At 39.3% G+C, this 21,346-nt stretch overlaps 1 protein-coding gene across 2 annotated transcripts in view; it reads left to right on the forward strand.

The window, feature by feature from the left end:
• BMP2K (BMP2 inducible kinase) overlaps positions 1-21,346 on the forward strand; it is a 117,725-nt gene that overhangs the window by 36,218 nt on the left and 60,161 nt on the right. For both annotated transcript variants that reach the window (XM_072114400.1, XM_072114407.1), the window contains exon 2: positions 16,505-16,623. In XM_072114400.1, the coding sequence (XP_071970501.1) occupies positions 16,505-16,623 (119 nt within the window). The remainder of the gene's footprint in view (positions 1-16,504; positions 16,624-21,346) is intronic.

Here is a 21,346-nt window from a genome sequence, read left to right on the forward strand (position 1 = left end):
ATACACAGGTAGTTAGTCTTAAAATGTCAAAACCTTTATTATTACTACAGTGCATATTTTTTAAAAACCATGGAGACAAAGATGTGGCTTCAACATTGAGGATGTCCACAGGATAAAACACAATATTGAGTTGCGAGACACAGAAACAGAAAGGGTGGTCTAACACCGGATGTTGTGGAGCTGATACATATGTATATATAGTATAGGGAGCTGGATGCCAGAGGGAATGAACCCTATAGAAGCTGTCTAAGGTATGTACCGTGTGCACAGTATGAAGGTGGCCGCTGGGATGTGAATCCAGTACACCAGGGCCACTTAATAAAACTACCAGTTCTTACCTATTGTTCGTGATATTACTCCACCGTCCGGGAAGACCACCACCCCTGGGGTTAAGACTAACTACCTGTGTATTGTATTAATGTCTTCTCTCCCTTCTCTCTGAAGGGTAATTTTGGATTATATAAATATACAAGACTAAAAGAAATATTTCCAGTCCTTCCTCTCCTGTCCTTCTGGCAACCACCAAACCTGAAACAACTGGTTGTCCATAGTCCCCAGACACCTCCATCAGAAAATGGTACCACACCCTGCCTGCAAAGCACCACAATTACAGCAGGTACATACGATCAAAGGGACCTTTTCCTGCAGGTCCTCTAATGTGGTCTACCTTATTATGTGTCAACAGTGTCCAACCACGGGCCTTTATGTTGGGGATACATGCCAGAGACTCAATCAACGTTTGAACTCGCACAGATCTGATATTAAAAATGAAAGGAAAGATCTGCCAGTGGCTGCACATTTCTTCAGAGCAGACCATACCATGGAAGATTTGCAGATTACTATGCTAATGGGACATTTTAAGACACAGAGGGACAGGAAAGAATGGGAGTATAAATTAATGCAGAGATTCAAAACCTTACAAAGTGGTATTAACATTCATGCCAGCTTAATGACCTCCTAATTCTGACCTGGAGGCCACAAGCAGATAAGAGCTAGGGCTCTTGTGTCTCGCTTCACAGGTTTTTAGTGGTTTTATTGCTATTGTTGCTATTGTTTGATGCGCAGACAGCAGATTCGTCAGACGAGGGCGCGCAGCTCCTCGTAGCTGCACGCCGAAGATTTTCGGTAGGAGGAGAAAAGAGGCTACCGGGGCGTGGAGTAGCCACCCTGTGTAACCTCAGATGCGGCTACTCCACGCCACAGTAGCTGCATAAGGAAATTTGAATATTGGGGCAATAAAACTTTTCAAAACATTGTGGGGACGTGAGGATTAGCCCTTAAAAGGGCTATCCTCGCGTCCTATTGATCCACCTACTACCTTTATAGTTAGATTCGTGGTGGTAGGTTCCCTTTAAGGAGTGACCCTAATGATCTTTCAGCTTACAAAGGCTCCAGAAGATTTGAGGTCTCTGAATTACATGCCTTGTTTTTAGTTGAAAAGAAGGAAGATTTTTGGTCACAAACATTGTAACCACAAGAATGTTTCTGTGTACGTTTGGGTGTGTTTTAGACAGATGTTTATGAAATTTCAGAAACTCTCACTTTATAATTTTCTTGTACTTGGGGCCATAATGTCATATGCTAGTTTCTTAAATGTGCTTACATTATTCAGTGCATTTACTACCTAAAATTAACCCCTGTCCAACATAAGAGCTACCGTAAGTGTATATCATAATGTTGGGTTGTGTATATACTCTGCATGCTCCCAGTCCACTCAATTTATGCATACAGCTGACCTCCACCAACAGCTTTGTCTATGAGTGTTTGCTGTGAACTTTTTGAATCAGATGTCAATACTGAGTGTAGCATTTGATGGTATTCCCTTGTGTAAGCTTATGACAAATGTAAATGAATTAATTAAAATGCTATGGTGCAGGCTCCATTCGAAAAACAATATCAAACAATTGTACATTCGAAAATTTAGTATTTTTAAATATAATCTTGGAGTTAAAGGGGTATTACCATTTCAGCAAATACATTTTTTTGTTTGAATTATGAAATGTTATAGAAATTTCCAGTATACTTTCTATATCAATTCCTCATGGTTTTCTAGATCTCTGCTTGATATCTCTTTATAGAAAGCATCCTTATTCATTTCCAGTGGACAGAAATACTGTATATACTCGAGTATAAGCCGAGACCCCTAATTTTACCACCAAAAACTGGGAAAAACTATTGACTCCAGTATAAGCCATGGGTGGGAAATGCATTGGTCAGAGCCCCCCCCCCCCAGTATATAGCCAACAAGCCCCTATGGAGTATACAGCCAGCCAGCTTCCAGTAGAATACAGCCAGCCTGCCCCCATGTAGTATACCGCCTGCCTGCCCCCATGTAGTATACCGCCTGCCTGCCCCCATGTAGTATACCGCCTGCCTGCCCCCATGTAGTATACAGCCTGCCTGCCCCCATGTAGTATACAGCCTGCCTGCCCCCATGTAGTATACAGCCTGCCTGCCCCCATGTAGTATACAGCCTGCCTGCCCCCCAGTAGTATACAGCCTGCCTGCCCCCCCAGTAATATACAGCCTGCCTGCCCCCCAGTAATATACAGCCTGCCTGCCCCCCAGTAATATACAGCCTGCCAACCCCCCAGTAATATACAGCCTGCCAACCCCCCAGTAGTAGACAGCCTGCCTGCCCCCATGTAGTTTACAGCCAGCCAGCCCCCCAGCAGTATACAGCCTGCCCCCCCAGCACTTAAAAAAAATAAACTTATATACTCACCCTCCGTTGTCGGCGCGGCTCCCCGATGTCCGCACATCCCGTCTTCTTTCTTCCCCACGGCTCTTTCTTCTGTCATGAACGTGGCCATGTTTTCTTTCAGCAGGCGCATCTATGACATGGCCGCTGCTGACATCATAGTATGCGCCGACCAGGAAGAAAACATGGCCGCGTCCATGACAGAAGAAAGAAGAAGAGCCGCGGGGGAAGAAAGAAGACGGGACGCGCCGATATTTTTTTAAGTGGGTTTTGTAATAGACATTTTTTGTGCTGAAAAACTCGGCTTATACACGAGTATATACGGTATATCCATTTTCACACATTTGCAGGGCTCGTGATATCACAGAGTCCTGCTTTTATTCTCTATGATACTCTACGAGCCACGCACCTGTGTGACCATGTTTACCATTTCTATCCACTGGAAGTAAACATAGAAGTTTGCTATAGGATGACAGCAAGCAGAGATCAAGAAAACTGTAAGGAACTGATACAGAAAGTATATTGAAAAATTTAATAATTTTTCATAACACAAACAACATTAATTTGCTGAAATAGGAACACCAATTCATGCTTCATATTTCATATTTCCTGTACTCTGCATCAAAAACAAAGCATTTTATACAATTCCACTGTAAGTCTGTTGGATCCACATTGGTGGCTATCAAACAGCCAGGCTCCTGCTACATCCTTACTGAATCTAGAAAGCTGCTTTTAGGGCTGTTTACCCCCATATCTGGCTGTTAACCCCCATGTTCAAAGGCGACTACAGAACTTAAGGAGTCGGAAAGATGGGAGGGATTTCCCTCTGTCACCCTCAAGGCATTGTATTATAAAGGCAATCAAGTGATTCATGTGCAGGTTTTATAAAAGAAAAAAGGAACAAAATAATAAAAACACAAAAATTTTGATTTAACTGATTTGGATAGATGATCATTAGTTTCCAGCCTAGTACCCAGAAGTGAATCGGCTGCAGTTTTATTGCATTGTGTTATTACTCTTCATTGTTTTTTTTGGTAATTAGCTTTTTTATTCAGCTTTTATGTCTCTGTATCTTTTGTATGGACCGTATATATTTGTGTCAAGCAGAGACTAGACCCGGTATAAGTGCCGGAAGCAGATAGTGGGGCACTGTGCCTTTGATATTTCAGGCGAGCGAATTGGATGGCCATGCCGCCCCAAAACACCCGTGTTAGAGTAGAACATTTTGCCACCCCCCAAAGGGCTCTGCCATTTGCCGCCTGAAATGTGAAAGAGATTTTTTTGTGCCATGTTTCTAGTGGAACATTGGCACCATTTGTATCTCCTGTAAGGTACATAAGAATTGAGTATATTGACACTTGCTGTGGGACCACAAAATTTTTAGTTATCCAGTTTTAATATTCTTTTATGTAACAAGCAGCACATTATTATATATTAGAGTATATTTTCTGCTTCGTGGCCTCTCTATATACGTCTCCTTACACTTCTCATTACAGGACAATGTGCACAGATTATTCTTACATTGCTTTGTTGACGTAGTTCTAAAAAGAGATATGGGTGTTGGTGTTGGAAAAATCCCCCCCCCCCCCTTTATCACCACATTCTAATGGTTTTGATTTTTAAAAGATATTAACTATATACATAGTCGTCATACTAACCCAAATATTAAGGGTACTGTACCAATTATACCACAGAGTGAAAGCTGTGAAAATAAAGCACATAAGATGTCAATTTCACTGTATTTTCCCAATTTATTGCACAGAATATAAATGGGGTTGTCCACAAATAAGAATGTTTACTAGGTTAGGTTCAGTGCCTTAATAGGTGAGGCTGATAAGGCAATGTACCGCTATGTTCGTATTTGTGGCAAAATTTAGCGTTGATGATAATAGTTACTTTTAATATTCCCGTAAAATTTAGCATTTCTTAAACTGTGCTATTCTACCTTGAATAAATCCACCTTGAATTAAGGTGCTTACTTATTAAGAAATATTTTTGTTCACATGTGAAGTATCACTGAGCTTTAGAGATGCTCTGCACTGCTGGAATATTTGGATCCAGTATGTAAATTGATGATACAATTCCCTCCTTTTTTTCCATTTTCTTTTGTTGGATGTTACTGTTGCTTTGTGCCCTGACAGGATAAAAAAGCCTTGCAAAGGAAGTGATCTGGTTTAGACCAGTTACAGAAGGAACACACAGGCTCGGCCAGAGACTGAACGGCCTATCCTGACAGGGGCCTGTGAACGCTGCAGTTTACTTAGAGGCCACGTCACAGTGGAAACGAGAAACATTCTTCCAGTGACCTCTCTAATAAATCTTCTCCAGCTGCCACATTTATCTCATATATAGCATACATTTACACTCGAAATCTAGAAATACAAAAACCAAATGGCATCTAGTTAAGTATTGTTGATGTTCAGCATGTATGTGATGAAAATCCCCAAATTCTCCTCACACATACTGTTATTCTCATTCCCTATCATAGTCATGTGCAGTGATAAAGGAGGAGGGGAATTCGATATAGCCTGTTCACTTCACCTAAAGTGTCCTTTTGCAGCGTCTGTTTTTGTTTCATTTATGAATTTTAGTTTGTGGAAGCATGTAAGGGCAACATTTTTGACAGGATAAATTTCTGACAGGGTTTCTGATATGAGGCCACTTGGACATCACGATATTTTGTATTTTTAAACCAATACAAGAAATGGACCCTACAGTCAAGTTCACACATTACATGGAGATTATGTTTACATTGCTTTTACAATGTATTTACATTGTGTTAACCTTGTGTTTATATACTGTAAGTCATAATAATCTTTATATAGTGCCATCAATTTCCTTTACAAATCATAGGGGACATATACAGATATAATAATGCATTACAGAGTGGAACAATGCATTACATGTGGAACAATAGGAGTGAGGGTAATGCTCGCAACAGCTTACAGTCTATTAGGATGAAGGGGGTGGCACAAGGTGTAAGAGCTTGTATAATGGTCCAGTCATTCTTTATAACGGAACAGTATAAAATAATTTTAATAAATAAAAATTCTGCTGCTTGAACCAATCGGCAGCCATCATCTTTTATATATAAAGTTGAAGAAAGAAAAGCCTGGTTCTTGGCATATATCTGGTTTTTGCTGGATAAACGACAGGAGGACGACATAGGATGGATTAGTAAAGAGTGAGTTGACATTTCATGCATTTAGAGAGTGTGATAGGCTTGCCTAAAGAGATGGGTTTTAAGAGCATGTTTGAAACTTTGGAGGGTGGGTATTAGTCTGATAATCCGTGGAAGGTCGTTCCAGAGAATCGGTGCAGCTCGGTAGAAGTCCTGGAGATGTGAGTGAGAAGTTTGAATTAAGGGAGAGATTAATCTATTATCACTGGCAGATCGAAGAGCACAGGACCGAGATGTGAGAGGAAAGATAGGGAGGTGCAGCATTATGCAGAGCTTTGTGGATGAGGGTTATTATTTGATATTTGTATTTAGAAGGAAATGGGCAGCCAGTGCAGTGATTGGCACAAGCTGAAGGCAACTGTGTAGCGTTTGGTCTGAGAGACAAGCCTGGATGCTACATTAAGAATAGATTGTAGGAGAAAGAGTTTAGTGAGTGGATAACCAATTATGTGATGTGTGAACGCAGCATGAACACAGAAGATGTTCAAATCTTTTTATTATACCAACACATTCTCTGAAGGGTCAACTTCTGAATTTGGCTTCCTAATGCTGATGCAAAATACTGACTAGAATACTGCCTTGTGAAGCGTTGATTTAGAATATTAGTCACACAATTGTTAGGCCATCTAGTGTTGCCAAATTCTTCTTGCTGTATCTATTGTTGGGCAGCGGTAAAATCCTGACAAAGAATAAAAAAAAATAAAACACATACAATTATTATACATGCCAAAATAACGATATGAACCCAAAGCAAAAACAGGTAGTCTTTAGGACTCCATAATTAAAAATCACTTTGGTACTTAAATGGTTTGACCTCTTAGGCCGGCAGCGAAACAAATGTGGGCGGTCTGTGAAAAGGACACCATGCTTTTAGATTGAGAGAAGAATTCATGTGTATCCTTTGCAACACTTTTTTTGTGTGCAGGGAACCTGCTATAGAAATTTAACCTTCAAAATATGTCATTAAAAACTATGTTTAACTCCTTACGGACGCAGCCAGGTTATAGCTTAAGGCTCCGCCCCATTTTTTGTATTCTGACTAGCGTCGCTTTATAGGGTTATAACTTTTGAACACTGTTACTTATCTAAATGATTCTGAGATTGTTTTTGCCCCACATGTTGTACTTCACTTTAGTGGTAAATTTTGGCTTATAAGTTTAACGTTTATTTCTCCCCCCACCCCCCCAAAAAAAGAAAAAAAGAACCACCTAAATAAGTTGCTGAATAACATTTCCCATATGTCCACTATGTCCATTTTCATAATTTTTTAAATATCTGGATAATTTGTTTTGACTATTTGACTATTTTGGGGATAATTTCTGTTTTTGATTAAATTTTAAATATTTAATATTAAAACACCCCTATATAATCAACCCATTTTCAAATATGCACCCCTCAAGCTATCAGAAACAACTTTTAGAAAAATTGTTTACCCCTTGAGGTGAAATTTTAGAATGGTGAAATTTTGTCGGTTATACGTTCATTTAAAATTTGTTATCCTGAGTACAGAGACCCCTTACTTGTGGCCTTACTTGTTTTATGGGCGCACAGCGAGGCACAGAAGGGAAGGAGCTCCCTGCAGCTGCCAGGATTTTAGTTTCCTCAGTGCCCCTTTTGTAGGCTATAACATTTTTGTTTTTCCGTTATTGGGGCCATTTAATGTCTTTTTTTTTTTTTTGTTCTGTGCACTACCCTGGCTTCCTTTTCCTGATTCACAGGTCTCGCTGTTACCACCATGCTGCCGGTATGGAACTAGTACTTAGGGACCATCTGCGAAATGAACCTCATGCTGTCCTCAGGAATACTCTTCAGAGCGTCACATGTTTCATTCATGAGGGGGGCTGGGTTAGCAGTGTCGGCGTCAGTGAGGAGGTGGGGTAGCTTGTATACTACAGCTCCCCACCTCCATGACTGGAACATCAACAGTCTTTTTTAAGAACAATGGTGACTCTAATCCTATGAATATAGGCATCAATGGAACATTTATAAAGACATCAAAAAGGTATTTGGGGGTCATTGGTGACAAGTTCTCTAAATGTTTTTGTGATTTTTTTTTGACACTAAAGAAATCTCCCACAAAAATGCATTGCTATCTATACGTAAAGTGTTTTGATTGACAGGAGTTTACAGGAGACATATGAAAATGAGGCTGAAGTGCTTTGGCCGAGTATCTCAGGGCTCTGCCTCCACATCCTGTTGGACCCATGAGTCATTTAGCTAAAGGAGAAAGGATGAGAGCGAGTGCTGGGCGGTGGAAGTATATAAGGGTGTCATTATAATTGCTGTGTAGCAACCCCCCCAAAAGCACTTCAGTCTTATTTGAATATTGAAAAGTTAACTTTTAGCTAAGAAGGAGTAGCTGGGAAATTAAAACAAAGGCTTTGGTTCCGTGTGGCTTTATGTAATATAGCACTTTGTGGAGGTAAATCGTGGTGACATATTCCTTGACCATCCAATACTACCAGTGCGATTAAAATCTATACTGGGTTTTCCATTCATAAAATGGTTTAATCGATTACTCGGCATGACAAACATTTTTTTTGTTTTGAAATGTTATGTCTTTGATTCACCACAAATGTATTTATTACAGCATTGTGTGGATGTTTTGTCTTTGAATGTCTATTACTTTTATCCTTCAGATATGGAAAGCATTTCCTTGTAAACTTGCATCTTATAAAGGTAATCCGAGAATAATGAATGCATACTGTACATAGTATCTCCAGGAAAAAAAAAAAAAAACTAAAAGTGGAGTGATTTCAGAAATGCAACAATGAGAGCCAATGCCGTCAGATTTAGCCTCTGCATTCCATTGTGAGCAGCAGGTGGTTTGGGATCAAAAACCCTCAGCAGCCCACAGCCAGCTCCCAAAAAGTATTGTAATTGTATGCATTTAGCTTGGTGTTATTTGCTGTTGCTGAAGATATACATTTGAACTTTTCTAATAATTTACGGAATCTATCCAAATGTAGGATATACTAACACAGCTCAGTTTGATAAAAAAAATCAAACTATGTAAATGTACATCACACTCTAAAGTAATCTCCACTACTGAGCAAATGAAGATATTTTTGACTTGATGGGTGGATTCATCTTGACTGGGTGCATCCGTAGGGGGAAAAATAGTTGCAGTTCCTGGCTGTGCCCCAGGAATTGCGATTTTTATTTTTCCATGGCTTATAAGCCAGAAAGCTGGTGTACAAGCCATGATAATTTACCCCAATCAGTGTAGGAGATCTACACCTCTGCTAGGGTTAAAGGTAAAGGTGGTAGTTTTCATGATTTAAGATCATAAGATCCAAGTAGGTTGGACTTATGCATTGCCACTTCAGCATTCAGTCTGTGGCTGCATCTGAGCCCTTTGTCTTGCAGAATGTGAGGAGAGGGCTTCTACGCTTACTTGTAGGTTATTATATACGTCACCTGTTAGGAATGTATCTACCTAAGTAGTAAGTATTTGACCTCCACAGTAATGTTATCTGGGCATTCCCATGCTTTAGCTTGGTACAAATACTGTAACTAATAGGGAAAGTGCAGTGCTACAATTTTAAATTAGAAAAAAAAATAAGTTTCCTGGTGAAGGTGTTTTCACCTTCATGGCAATGGGCGCACGGGACATGTCCTATCTTTCCCCGTGCGCCGTATACTACTATGGAGAGATTCTGGGGGCGCTGCGGTCACCCCCTCCGCCTCCTTTCCCTCGCTGCCGTGTGTCCACCGTGCTACAGTACGGCGGGAACACATTGTGTGAATGCAGCCTAAAACAGTAGTTTTTTGCTGTTCAACAACTTAAAGTGTAAATAAACCTTTGAAAGGTTTTTTTTTTTATTTTCAGGAGATAATAAACTCTGTAATATACTTCACGAAGTAAAAGACATTGTTGGGCCTTTTTTCTGCTAGTTCTTTCTCCTGAGGACCTTACAGAGCTGAATTATCAGGAGAACTTAGACTTTATAATAAAACATTATCTAATTCCTTTAGCTCTCAGCTGTCAGTAGAGAAGGGTACACAAAGCCTATTCATAAAAAAACTGCTTGGATAGGTTGGGAGAAAAAAGGACACAGGCATTTTTGAAGGCTTTAATTATACAGTTTTTACTTTTTTTAAAATAAATGTTGCACTACATACAACCATATGCAGTACAAGAACTTCCCAATCACCGAGTTCAACAGTGGCAGTTATAGGGACATAAACTTACAAAATGTCAAACACGTGTCGGAGGGGGGCTACCTTGCCAATAGAATTCTTGCAATATACCATATAAGTGTCAAAAAAATTTCTAAGCAAACAGGACCAGACGTGCATTTAATAGATAAAGGGATTTCGGTAGGCAAGTCATCTTGAAAAGATTAATTTTGCCACATAAGGACAAGGAGAGTTGTCTTCATGAATGTAGCTCAGAGAGCCGCAAGAGATGGAGGTGCACCGCTACTGCCAGGTGGCAATGGTAAGAGAGGACAAATCCAGGAGAAGGGTCCATAAATGGGAAACGGAATGAGGTTATTATTAGTTCCTATACCAGCTGTCTGGCAAGTATCTTGATGTCTGTATTGAGAAGAAATATTGGCCTATAGGAATCAGGTAAACTTACTTCCTTATCTGGTTTCATAGTACAACAATAAGAGCTTCTTTAACCCCTTAAGGACGCAGCCTGTTTGCAGGTTAAGGCTCGCAACTTTTTTTTGAAATTTGACCAGTGTCTCTTCCTGTGGTAATAACTTTTGAACACTGTTACTTATCAAAGCGATTCTGAGATTGTTTTTTCCCCACATGTTGTACTTCATTTTAGTGGTAAATTTTGGCTGATAAGTTTTGAGTTTATTTACAAAAAAAAAGAAAAAAATGATGAATTTTTAGAAAAATTTGCCATTTTCAAAATACCACCTAAATAACTTGCAGAATAACATTTCCCATTTGTCTACTTTACATTTTCATAATTTTTGAAATGTTTGGATAATTTATTTTGACGTCACGCGGCCTACAAATCGAATAGCGATTTTCCGTATTTTCGGAATTGACTATTTTGGGGATAAATACTGTTTGAAATCAAATTTTACATATTTAGCAACAAAACCCCCTATATAACCAACCCATTTTCAAATCTGCACCCCTCAAACTATCAGAAACAGCATTTACAAAGATTGTTAACCCCTTGTGATCTTCATAGTAATTGAATCAAAATGGCGGTGAAATTTAGAATGGTCAAATTTTGTCGGTTATATGTTCATTTAGCCCTAAAATTTACACATTTCCAAAAGATAAAAATAGAAAACCCACCATACAATTTGTTCTACAATTTCTCCTGAGTGCAGCGACCCCCCACATGTGGACATTACTTGTTTTATGGGTACACAGCGAGGCGCAGAATGGAAGGAGCACCCTGCAGCTGCCAGGATTTTAGTTTTCTGGTTGCCCCCTTTTGAAGGCTATAAAATTTTCGCTTTTCCGTTATTTGGGCCATGTGACGACATTTTTTTTGCGGGATGAGATGCTTTTTCCAGTGTTACCATTTTGGGGTTGGTATCACCTATTGTTGAAAATTTTGGAACTTTTTTTGAGGTCATGAGTAGAAAAGCATCAATTCTGTACTGGATTTTTTACTTTTTTTTTTTTTCGTGTTCACCGTATAGCCTAATAATCATGTTATCTTTATTCTATGGGTCGATACGATTACGGGGATACCAGACATGAATATTTTTTCTTATGTTTTACTAAATTTGCCAAATAAAACCCTAATGTGGGGAAAAATCTATCATTTTTGCATCGCCGTCTTCCAAGTGGCATAACATTGTTACGTTTTTGGCTACAGAGCTGGTTGATGGCTTGTTTTTTGTTCTTTTGTTCTATTGTTCTTTGCAACAATATCATTCTGGAGTACATATGTTTTGTTGATCACTTTTTATTGCATTTTTAGTGGGATATAATAGGTAAAAATCATAATTTTTGGCGGGTTTTTGACGTTTTTTTTTACGGCGTTCATCATATGGGTTCAATAGTTATTTAGTTTTATTCTATGGATTGTTACGGACGCAGTGATACTATATATGTAGGGTTTGTGTTATGATTTAGACTTTTTTGAGCGTTATATGTCTCTTTATATGTTTTGGGGCTTATGGGCATTTTTAGTGATTTATAAAGTAATTTTTTATTGAAAAACATTATTTTGTACATTTTTTACATGATCCACCATGGGATATGAACAAGCAATCATCTAATGTATTGCAGGGTATTATCAGTGCCAGCCTATGCAGATGCATAGGCTGACACTTTGCCTTTAAGATGATGTCACAGACGCCATCTTAAAGGTAAACCCTCCAGGCTTCTCTGGGGTCCTGATCGGACCCCAGAGGAGCCAAAACAGCGATCGCCCCCCCCCCCCCGAAAACGGTGCGGGGGGGGGGGCGATCGTGGGGTAAAGACCCCCAGAAGGCATGTTAAATGCCGCGGTCGCGTTGACCGCGGCATTTAACGGGTTAAACACCCGCGATCGGAGCCCACTCCGACCGCGGGTGTTAGCCGGGGATGTCAGCGGTAAATTACCACTGAAATCCTGTGGCTAACGATGCTGGTTCGGCTGCTATGCAGCGCTGAACCGGCATCGGCTCTGCGCAGTAGCTGTACTGCGCTGAGCACTAATCGCGGGACTCAGCGCAGTACAGCTACGGCGCAGAGCACTAAGGGGTTAATAGAATCTGGGAGTGAACCTAGTTCAAGAACAGAGTTACAAATATACCATTGCTAAACATTAAAAATTAATATTAAAAAATGTATAAATATATAAAAATTTCCTATACCAATCCCCTCCCAAGCCATCCAAGCCAGTCGGCTTTCCAAATGGAATACAGTAAATTGATAAGCTTCAGCAATTTGTTCTACAATGACAGAGGCTTGAGAATAAGATAAGTAGAGGAAGATCAGCTTGAAATTGTTCCATCATATAAGGAGAAACTTGACATTTGGACTGAAAAAGGTCAGCATAAAAATTCTTAAAAATGTGGCGACATTTTGGGAGCCTAGCCTTTATCAAGGGGAAAGATGCACAGGGGTGATCAGTTTGCCATTCTTATTGCCAAATTAAAGAAATTGAAGCTTCAGTAGATAAGAGACATTTCTTAGTTTTTTCCATCTATATTTTAGTTCCAGGGAGGGGTCTGCAACACAGGCTCTTTCAGCTGATTGTACAGTGTTGGGTCAAAGAAAGCTCCCTGTCCTGTAGTAGCACACTGTGGTGAGAAATCCCCAATGTATATGCCCCTCTAGTAGTAGCCTTGTATACATGCCACCCAACTAGCAGTTTTGGATGCTCTGCATGGTGTTCTCAGTAGGTGCAACAAGCAGAATTTACCTGTCCTAGTACCTCGGTCGAGTCCAACCAAGCATGGTGAAGGCACCACACCTTGGAATCCTGAGGAGGGCCCAACAGTAACGTCGGCAAAAGAACTGAGTGGTCTGAAATACACCTTGAAGGAGATGGAAAACAACATATCTGGGATTTATGTACAGCAGAATCATAAGAGACGTCCCTTATCCCAGAAAACTTCAATCTCCACACATTGGTCAAGCTAAGCGCATTAGACCAAGTGTGATCAAGCAGGGTCTGAGCTAGCAATATGATCTAACAAAATATCACAGATGGCATTAAAATCCTCTGCACAAAAGATCGTACAGGATCCTAAGGTCCTACAGGCATATTGTCAAGTTTGTCCAAAACAATTGATTCTAAACGGGAGGGACATAAATGGAAGCTATCGTAAAGACAGACCTAAACATGGATATGCAGGATAACATATCTACTAAAAAAATGGTCAGTGCTCACCTGTAAGACCTCAAAAGGCATGGATTTAGAGATTAGCACTGATACCCCACGAGAATAAATTGGCACATATCACAATGCTTTTGTCTAATGAATAATGATGGATCATAACAAATTTGACATATCTGCCATTGATCTAAAGCATTGATGCCAGTGTAAACGGATCATGCCCTTGAAGTAAAAGACCATTTTCAGATATAAAAATGTATCTGCATCTATCTGTAGTGTATAAAGAAGTGATAAACAGTCCTAAAAGAAATGGACCAGTTCAGGGTCCCAAATCGCCCCGGACAGGTTCCCTAAAGACCTGTAGGTGGTTTGGTGTTCCAAATTGCCCTATATCATGTCCATGAGCACAGTAAAAAAAAAAAAAAAAAAAAAAAAAAAAAGCAAACACTAACCGGAACATCAGGTACCGGTACAGAGCTCTTTCCTGCACTGGAACCTGATGTTCTACTTCTCTTGGCTTTATTTGAGAAGGGCAATATAGTATTTGCTGAAACTTCACAAAAATATGTCTTGGCCACACAAACCAAATAAAACAACTTTTTCTAAATTGAAATTAGAAAATGTTGAACGTTACAGAGTTTACTACACCTTCATTTAGGTAGTATGGGGTGTACTATCCCGCTTCATTGAAGCAATGTACAAATGGCAGAAGTAACAGTGATAATAAACCATCGATCCATAAGGACCTGTAGTTGGCTTTGTGTTCCAAACCTGCACTGACGGCTCTTTTTTCTTACAGTTTAGTGCATGTTTGCAGGATTCTCTAATCTCTCATGCACTTGAGAGTTTGAAATTGATTGTTAACCAGAAAGTTCATAGATCCGTTAGAAAAGTGAGGTAAGACACCAGTTTCACTTGATAAAATAAGGGATAGGCTGTTACAAAAAGTCAGTTGACAGAGCAAGAGGAGAAAAGTCTATATGTGACCATAAGCAATATGTATATACTTTGTCACAATTGGACATTTTTGGCATTTTGACAGGAATTGTGTGAATAATGCAATATGAATATTCAAAGGCTGAAAAATTCTTTAAGTGATATTAATGTCCTCTATCTGTAAAAATGTCCCTGAAATCTGGACATATTGCAAACTTCATGTAAAGTTAAACATCATTAAGCAGATTTATCATTCCCTACACGTCATGCAATGCATGAATAAAGTTGCAATTTCTGGTGCTCTCTATTTACATCCTACATGACACTTAAGTGTGGTGTATCAGCAGTGGAGTAACTAGAATTTGATGGGCCCCAGTGCAAAGACTGTGCCAGGCCTCCCGACTATAATGTATGGTTTATAGTAATAGTCTTCACATATGGGAAAGTGACACCATAAGGGCCCCCTAAACCTCTTGGGCCCGGGTGCGACGGCGACCTCTGCACCCCCTCAAGTTACGCCCCTGTGTATCCGGGTGGAACACCTTGTCCCATCATCTTTACTATAACTTGCACAAGTTACATCTGACTGACGTTGATTTCAATTTCAGTTCTGCAGAGTTCCTTTCTAAGTTTATGATACAGTAATGAGTCTATACCCCACATTTAGTGGTAGCAGTGCTTTATTGATAATATAATAGTAACATTTTGTGCTGTCAGAAAACTGAATGCACAGTCAATCCTGAAAAGACAAACAATTGTGTTCAGAACACAACATATATTCATTTCTCACTGTTTAAGATATTTAAGGTTTCCCTTTTTCTTGTTTGCTGGAATGGCTCAAATCAAGATCCTTTCTTTTCTATCCAAGGAAGTGTGATCTGAGGCTAACAATGTGCCCTTTGTTTCCTGTACAAGTAATGTACTGCCTGGGAGACATGCTGTGAAGCTGCTAAGGACAGTTGTAGCGTGTTTGGGAACACAACAGATAAGCACTCAGCTCTTTTATCACATGCTCACTTTCAGATGAATAGACATTCTTGTACCAAGTAAGAAGTAACCCAGATCTACTTCTGCTGAATGAAGAGCATCATTCTATGCCTGCTGCGGCTGTAGGATTCACAATATGTACATCAGTGCATTATATGTAAAGTAAAACACAAGATCATCATTATGCAACTTTTCTGGTGTTCAATTACTTGGCCCCAAAGGTGTCCAACTCTGGTGGTGAAGTGAATAAAATGTTTTTGGACTGTGTTTGGGATTTGGTTTTCATAAAGACGGAATAGATTTCTTGTGAAGGGACTGGAGTAAAAGTATTTTCAAAATGTAAATGATTTTTAAATGAAGGGTTTTAAAGGTAAACCGACTTGATTTAACATAAAAGAGGGAATGCAAAAAATGTATTTCATGCCCTAGCGAAGAGTGCTAACAGGTCATGTACGTGTCACTCTGTAACAGTCGGGTTGCTTAGTTTGTGCATAATATATTAGGTTTTAACGAGTCATTGTCCATGAAAAATAGGACCACATTGAATTTAGTTATTTTTAAATAGTTTTTTCATCTTGTCTTTCTACTTTATGCTCCTGTATTTATGCTTTAGTTTAGTACTTTGTTTAGTTACTTAGTACCAAGTTTAGAAGGGCATTTTCCAGGATTATTTGATGTAAAAAGCTTGGAATTAAAATGTTTCAGGTTTTCCTTTTGGAACTATATACCGTATATAGAATGCATGTATTTATACAGTATAAGGCCTCTTTCACATGATCATTATGGGGATCGATAGCGGATATCACAGAGTCACTGTACCTTGCACGGGCTATAGTACGGGCTAGCATACGTTAGTGTAAAAGAGGCCTTACTGGAATGTTATTTGCACATTATGCTTGCTGGCTCACCCGTGACCTTAAGTTTACCTTTGTTGTTTTAGGAGGTTTCTCCACTGTGTTTCTTGTTCGGACTCATGGAGGACTTCGTTGTGCTCTTAAGAGAATGTATGTTAACAATGTGCCTGACCTCAACATTTGCAAAAGAGAAATAACCATTATGGTAAGTCACATCTTGGAAATCACATGCATATTCACATACAGAATCTTTTTTTCCTCAAATGAATCTTATTTATATTTAAACAGAATTGTATAGGAAAATGACATAAAACTTAGACTCTGCTATCTGTAAATGCTCATAAGTGAGGCTACAACCTGACATGGTGGCTCCTGTTGTGGTTGTAATGATTCATATGAATGGTAAAAGCTACAGATGGGAGTGGTGATCCAAAAGAGAACTCTTAGTGTAGGTTTACAGTCAGTCAGTCAGGAATAACTTGGTACCTATATAAGTGGAAATAGATGCTGTCAGGGAAATTTCATCCCGTTGTGTGACCCACCACTTGCCATCCATGTGCTAATAGCTGAACAATCAGATCGGAAGGACATACTGATTTCCATATTTATATTAAAGCTGGTGACTTGTACTCATTTTTCACTACCTGGAACCAATGGCCCAACTTTTTTAAAATAGTTTTTTTTACAGTTAATGTGTAAGGAATTTAGTATAAAAGGACATACCATATATACTCTAGTATAAGCCGAGACCCCTAATTTTACCACCAAAACTGGGGAAACCTATTAACTTGAGTACAAGACGAGGGTGGGAAATGCATTGGTCACAGTCTCCCAGTATATAGCCAGCCAGCCCCCTGTAGTATATATCCAGCCCCCATGTAGTATACAGCCGGCCAGCCCCCATGTAGTATACAGCTGGGCCAACCCCTATGTAGTCTACAGCCGGCCAGCCCACAGTTTGCCAAGCACATTAAAAAAAACAAAAAAAAACAAAACTTACATACTCACCATCTGGCGCCCTGATGCTCGCGAACCTCGGCGCGGCTCCTGGCAGTTCCTCTTATGTCTCCTCTCTGCTGTATTAACTGGCAGATACGCGTTCACACTATGACGTCATCAGCGGCGACACCGTCGCATCATAGTGTGGGCCGGCCGGCATATCACAATGGAGTGTCTCTGCCGGCTACTACAGCAGAGAGAAGACCGAAGAGGAGCCACAACGAGGATCGGCAGCCACAACGAGCATCGGGGCGATGTAGGGTGGGTATATAAGATTATATTTTTTTAATTGACTGATTATAAGCCGAGGTGAGGTTTTTCAGCACATTTTTTGTGCTGAAAAACTCAGCTTATACACAAGTATATATGGTATGTACATAAAAATGGTTCCATAATGGCAAAGATTAGTCGTATACACAGGGAGAATCTCATGCAGTGCCACCACCCCTTCAAGCTACATTGTCTGAACATAATGTAAAATCCTTTTTGTAGCCTAAGCAGAATGTTATAATAAAATGTATTGATTGTTACTGCTCAAACATAATGTACAATGTACTCTCCAAGTATAGCGCTGTCATTGCTTTAAAGACAAGACTCCCAGACATCACCTTTGGTGTAATGGCATAATTTAAAGGACATTTAAAAATAGTGCTCCTTTCTTCTGATGTTTTTTTTTTTTTTACTGCGCTACAGAATAAATAAAACCACATGAATTATTAATTTTTTACGGCTGGGCTCTGAGAGAAAGTATTTGAAGGTCTTTATCAGAGAGGTTGAAGTTGAATTCTTTTGTACTGTACTTGGTTAATATTCATTGTACTTAATTCCCTAGAAATTGTACAGAGTCCTTGATTGTGTATTAAAATTAGCCAGACTTGCTTAAAGCTGCGTAATGCAACCGACTGAAAAATTGCCATAGTGAACTGTGGGGGATTTATCTGTACTTCTACATTTATCTGTGCTTTTTTTTTTGTGACTAGAACTATCTCCACGAAAAATAGTTGTAAAGGGGGCGCGGTTAGTGGCAGAGTTGCCCCACCTGAACGTTAACTGGTTTTTATACATAAGACTTGGAAAGATCAGCCAATGTTTATACTTCATCTCTACATAGGAAATTCATCTTGTTAGAAGATGAATTAAATGCAGGGCATGTGTCCTTCTTTCCATTTCCCCATTGACTTGCTTGGTGGAATATGTAGCATCCCCTCCAATGATGGGACTGTACTGCTCCTGCAGCACTCCTTGGCTCTTCAGCCCGTGCCCACTCACGCACGATAACTTCCAGCTCTTTTCTGGAGCTCCGGCGGTGAGAATGCTGAGGAGCGAAGAGTGCTGTGGGGAAGCTTTGGGAGGTGAGACTTAAGAGACTACAGGGGCGTGCGGTAGCCTTGGTTCCTGGCGTTCGGTCGGGTTCCTTCACATCCAGTAGCCTCTGCAGTTTATTTACGTAACTGAGAGATGACAACATTTTTTGTTAGGGTGAAAAGATTAGATAAAGACAGTGTAGGGCTTAGAAGAGAGAAATGAATCTACCATCATGAATATATCAGTTAGTGTATTCCTGATGATAGGTTTCCTACCCTGCTTCACCTGTGGGAATAAGAGTTTATAAAGGGACCATATCATTAGTTGTTAATTTCCATTATACGCCTCTGTTGCTGTTTCTGGTGAAATAACACCTTAAAAAAGAGCAAATGGCAGTGCTAGTTTTACATGCTCCTTGGCTGGAGCAAGTGGATTGTGCATACCCTGTTGACAAATAGTTTTGATTGCTTCTGATGTTGCCTTTACCAGCTAAATCAACACTTGTCTGATGTAACAGTGTTTCTGTTTGTGATGAACCAAGAAAATATAGTTTTTGCTTTGATATCTAGAACAGCGACGGTGGGATTGATGCTGATACTTTAATGTTACCATTGCACTTTATTTATAGCTTTAGGCCTTTATCTGATGTACATTTGCTTCCTCTTTGAGTCACTCAGCCTTTTTGTAGATAGCTTCAATCAGCAAATACATTTTGTGAAAACTGCTTACTTTAAAAAAAAAAAATCTGGACACCCTTACATGTCAGCTGTTTGTGGTAAATCATGAGTTTTCTATACATAACTGGCAAAGATAGTATATCAGTTGTCACTTCAGTTTAAGTAACCATTTCAGCTCCTTAAAGGACATCTACCACCAGGATCAAGGATTGTAAACCGAGCACACTGGCATACCGGTGTGTGTGCTATCCCTGTTTTTTACGAAAAAAAAAAAGAATTATGCTAATGCCTCTGAGGGGCTATAGGTTCCATAGGTTTTAATGGAGCCCCTTAGGCTCATTTGCATAAATGTAAAACCTTTTATTCTTAAAAACAAGGACATAAAAGGCTTAAAGAAAAGTGGATCCTTCCTTGGTTTGCAATCCTTGATCCTTGTGGTACATCTCCTTTAACAGAGAATAGTTATATATTTATTGTCAGTTTTGTAGAGGACAAACAGAGCACAGTAGAAAGATTTTTTTATGTAAGTACCTTTGTCCAACACACCATTTATCACACATTATCGTACAGCATGTGGAAGAAACCATGATTCATCAAACTAGGCCTCCTCAGTCTATTTGCCTTTTGGCCCAGTTTTGACTGTCTACAGATGCAGGCAATAGACACAAGTCAGCATTGCTACTGTGTTCCAACCTTTCCATAGCAGCCAGCATAAACTTTTTCCACAATTTCTGCTATAGTAGCTTTTTTTTCTGAGATCTAGCCAAATGAGCTAATTTTTGCACCTTCAAAAGTATAAATGAGTCTTGGTCAACTATTACTGTCCTTTGAAGAACTTTGGTGGACGATACAGGAAATCTTGTTGCCTATCCTGTAAAAAGATAACGGAGGCCTACTTTGGGCAATATAATTGTGCCCTTATTATTGCTTTAGTATAATAAAAATTGGTGTGAGTGCCGGTGACTTAGGATTGCTGGATACTTTTAGTTAGTGCAGCGTTAACATTGCTTTGATTTCTTATGTCTTGTTTGTGTACTGCTTAACAGTTAATGTTTTGGAACTTGAATCATGATTCAGGTTTCTGTATTTTTGTTCTACTTAAAGGGGTATTCACATTGAATTTGATTCATCTGCCATACATATACATTTCTGCATGTTATTAAAAATGTTTTTACCTGGGTGAAGATGACGTCCCATAAATGTTGTCATGCCTTAAAAACAAGATTCACAGGCACTCTTTGAGCTGTGGCCAGATATGCGCTATTTAGGCCTGCCTGAACACATGGATTTTGCGTTCATTACCGTAGGACATGCAGTAACTCCCGGACAATTCATATGCAATAACAATTAGTTTCCTTACACAATCTCTCTAGCAGTGTCAGTTGTTCTTTATTTCTAAAGGCCCATATGACTACATTTATGGGAAATTATCTTTAAATGGGTAATTTTTACATACAATACATACAATTGAAGAAATGTATGAATAAATGTGAATGCCCAGATGAGTATACCCTTTTAAATAAAGAATATCAAAGATCGCTCGTAAGGCCATTCACGTATTATATCTGATAAATGTATAAGTATTTCTATCAGATTTCTTTGGGTTGGTATTTTTAAAGGGTCTGAAAATCCCCTTTCCTTATTTTGGTATACTTCTACTTCAGAAAGAGAGAGTCTACTCGTATTAAGATTGAAACTGGGTGATGAGTTAAACAGCTGTAAACAGGCATCACATATAGGAAAGCTACAAGAAATGTATGAATGATTACATATTCAATAGAAGTATATTCAATAGCCTGAATATTTGTTACTTACTGTTAAAGGAACTAGCACACTGACATACTGGAGTGACAAACATTACTTTGAAAGAGACACAACAAAAACTTGAAGGTTGGTGGCATTTTATAAGGCCACACAGAGCCGCCATATTACCCTGGGTGAAACATG

The sequence above is a fragment of the Engystomops pustulosus genome, chromosome 1 (assembly GCF_040894005.1).
Source record: "Engystomops pustulosus chromosome 1, aEngPut4.maternal, whole genome shotgun sequence".
NCBI lineage: Eukaryota > Metazoa > Chordata > Amphibia > Anura > Leptodactylidae > Engystomops > Engystomops pustulosus.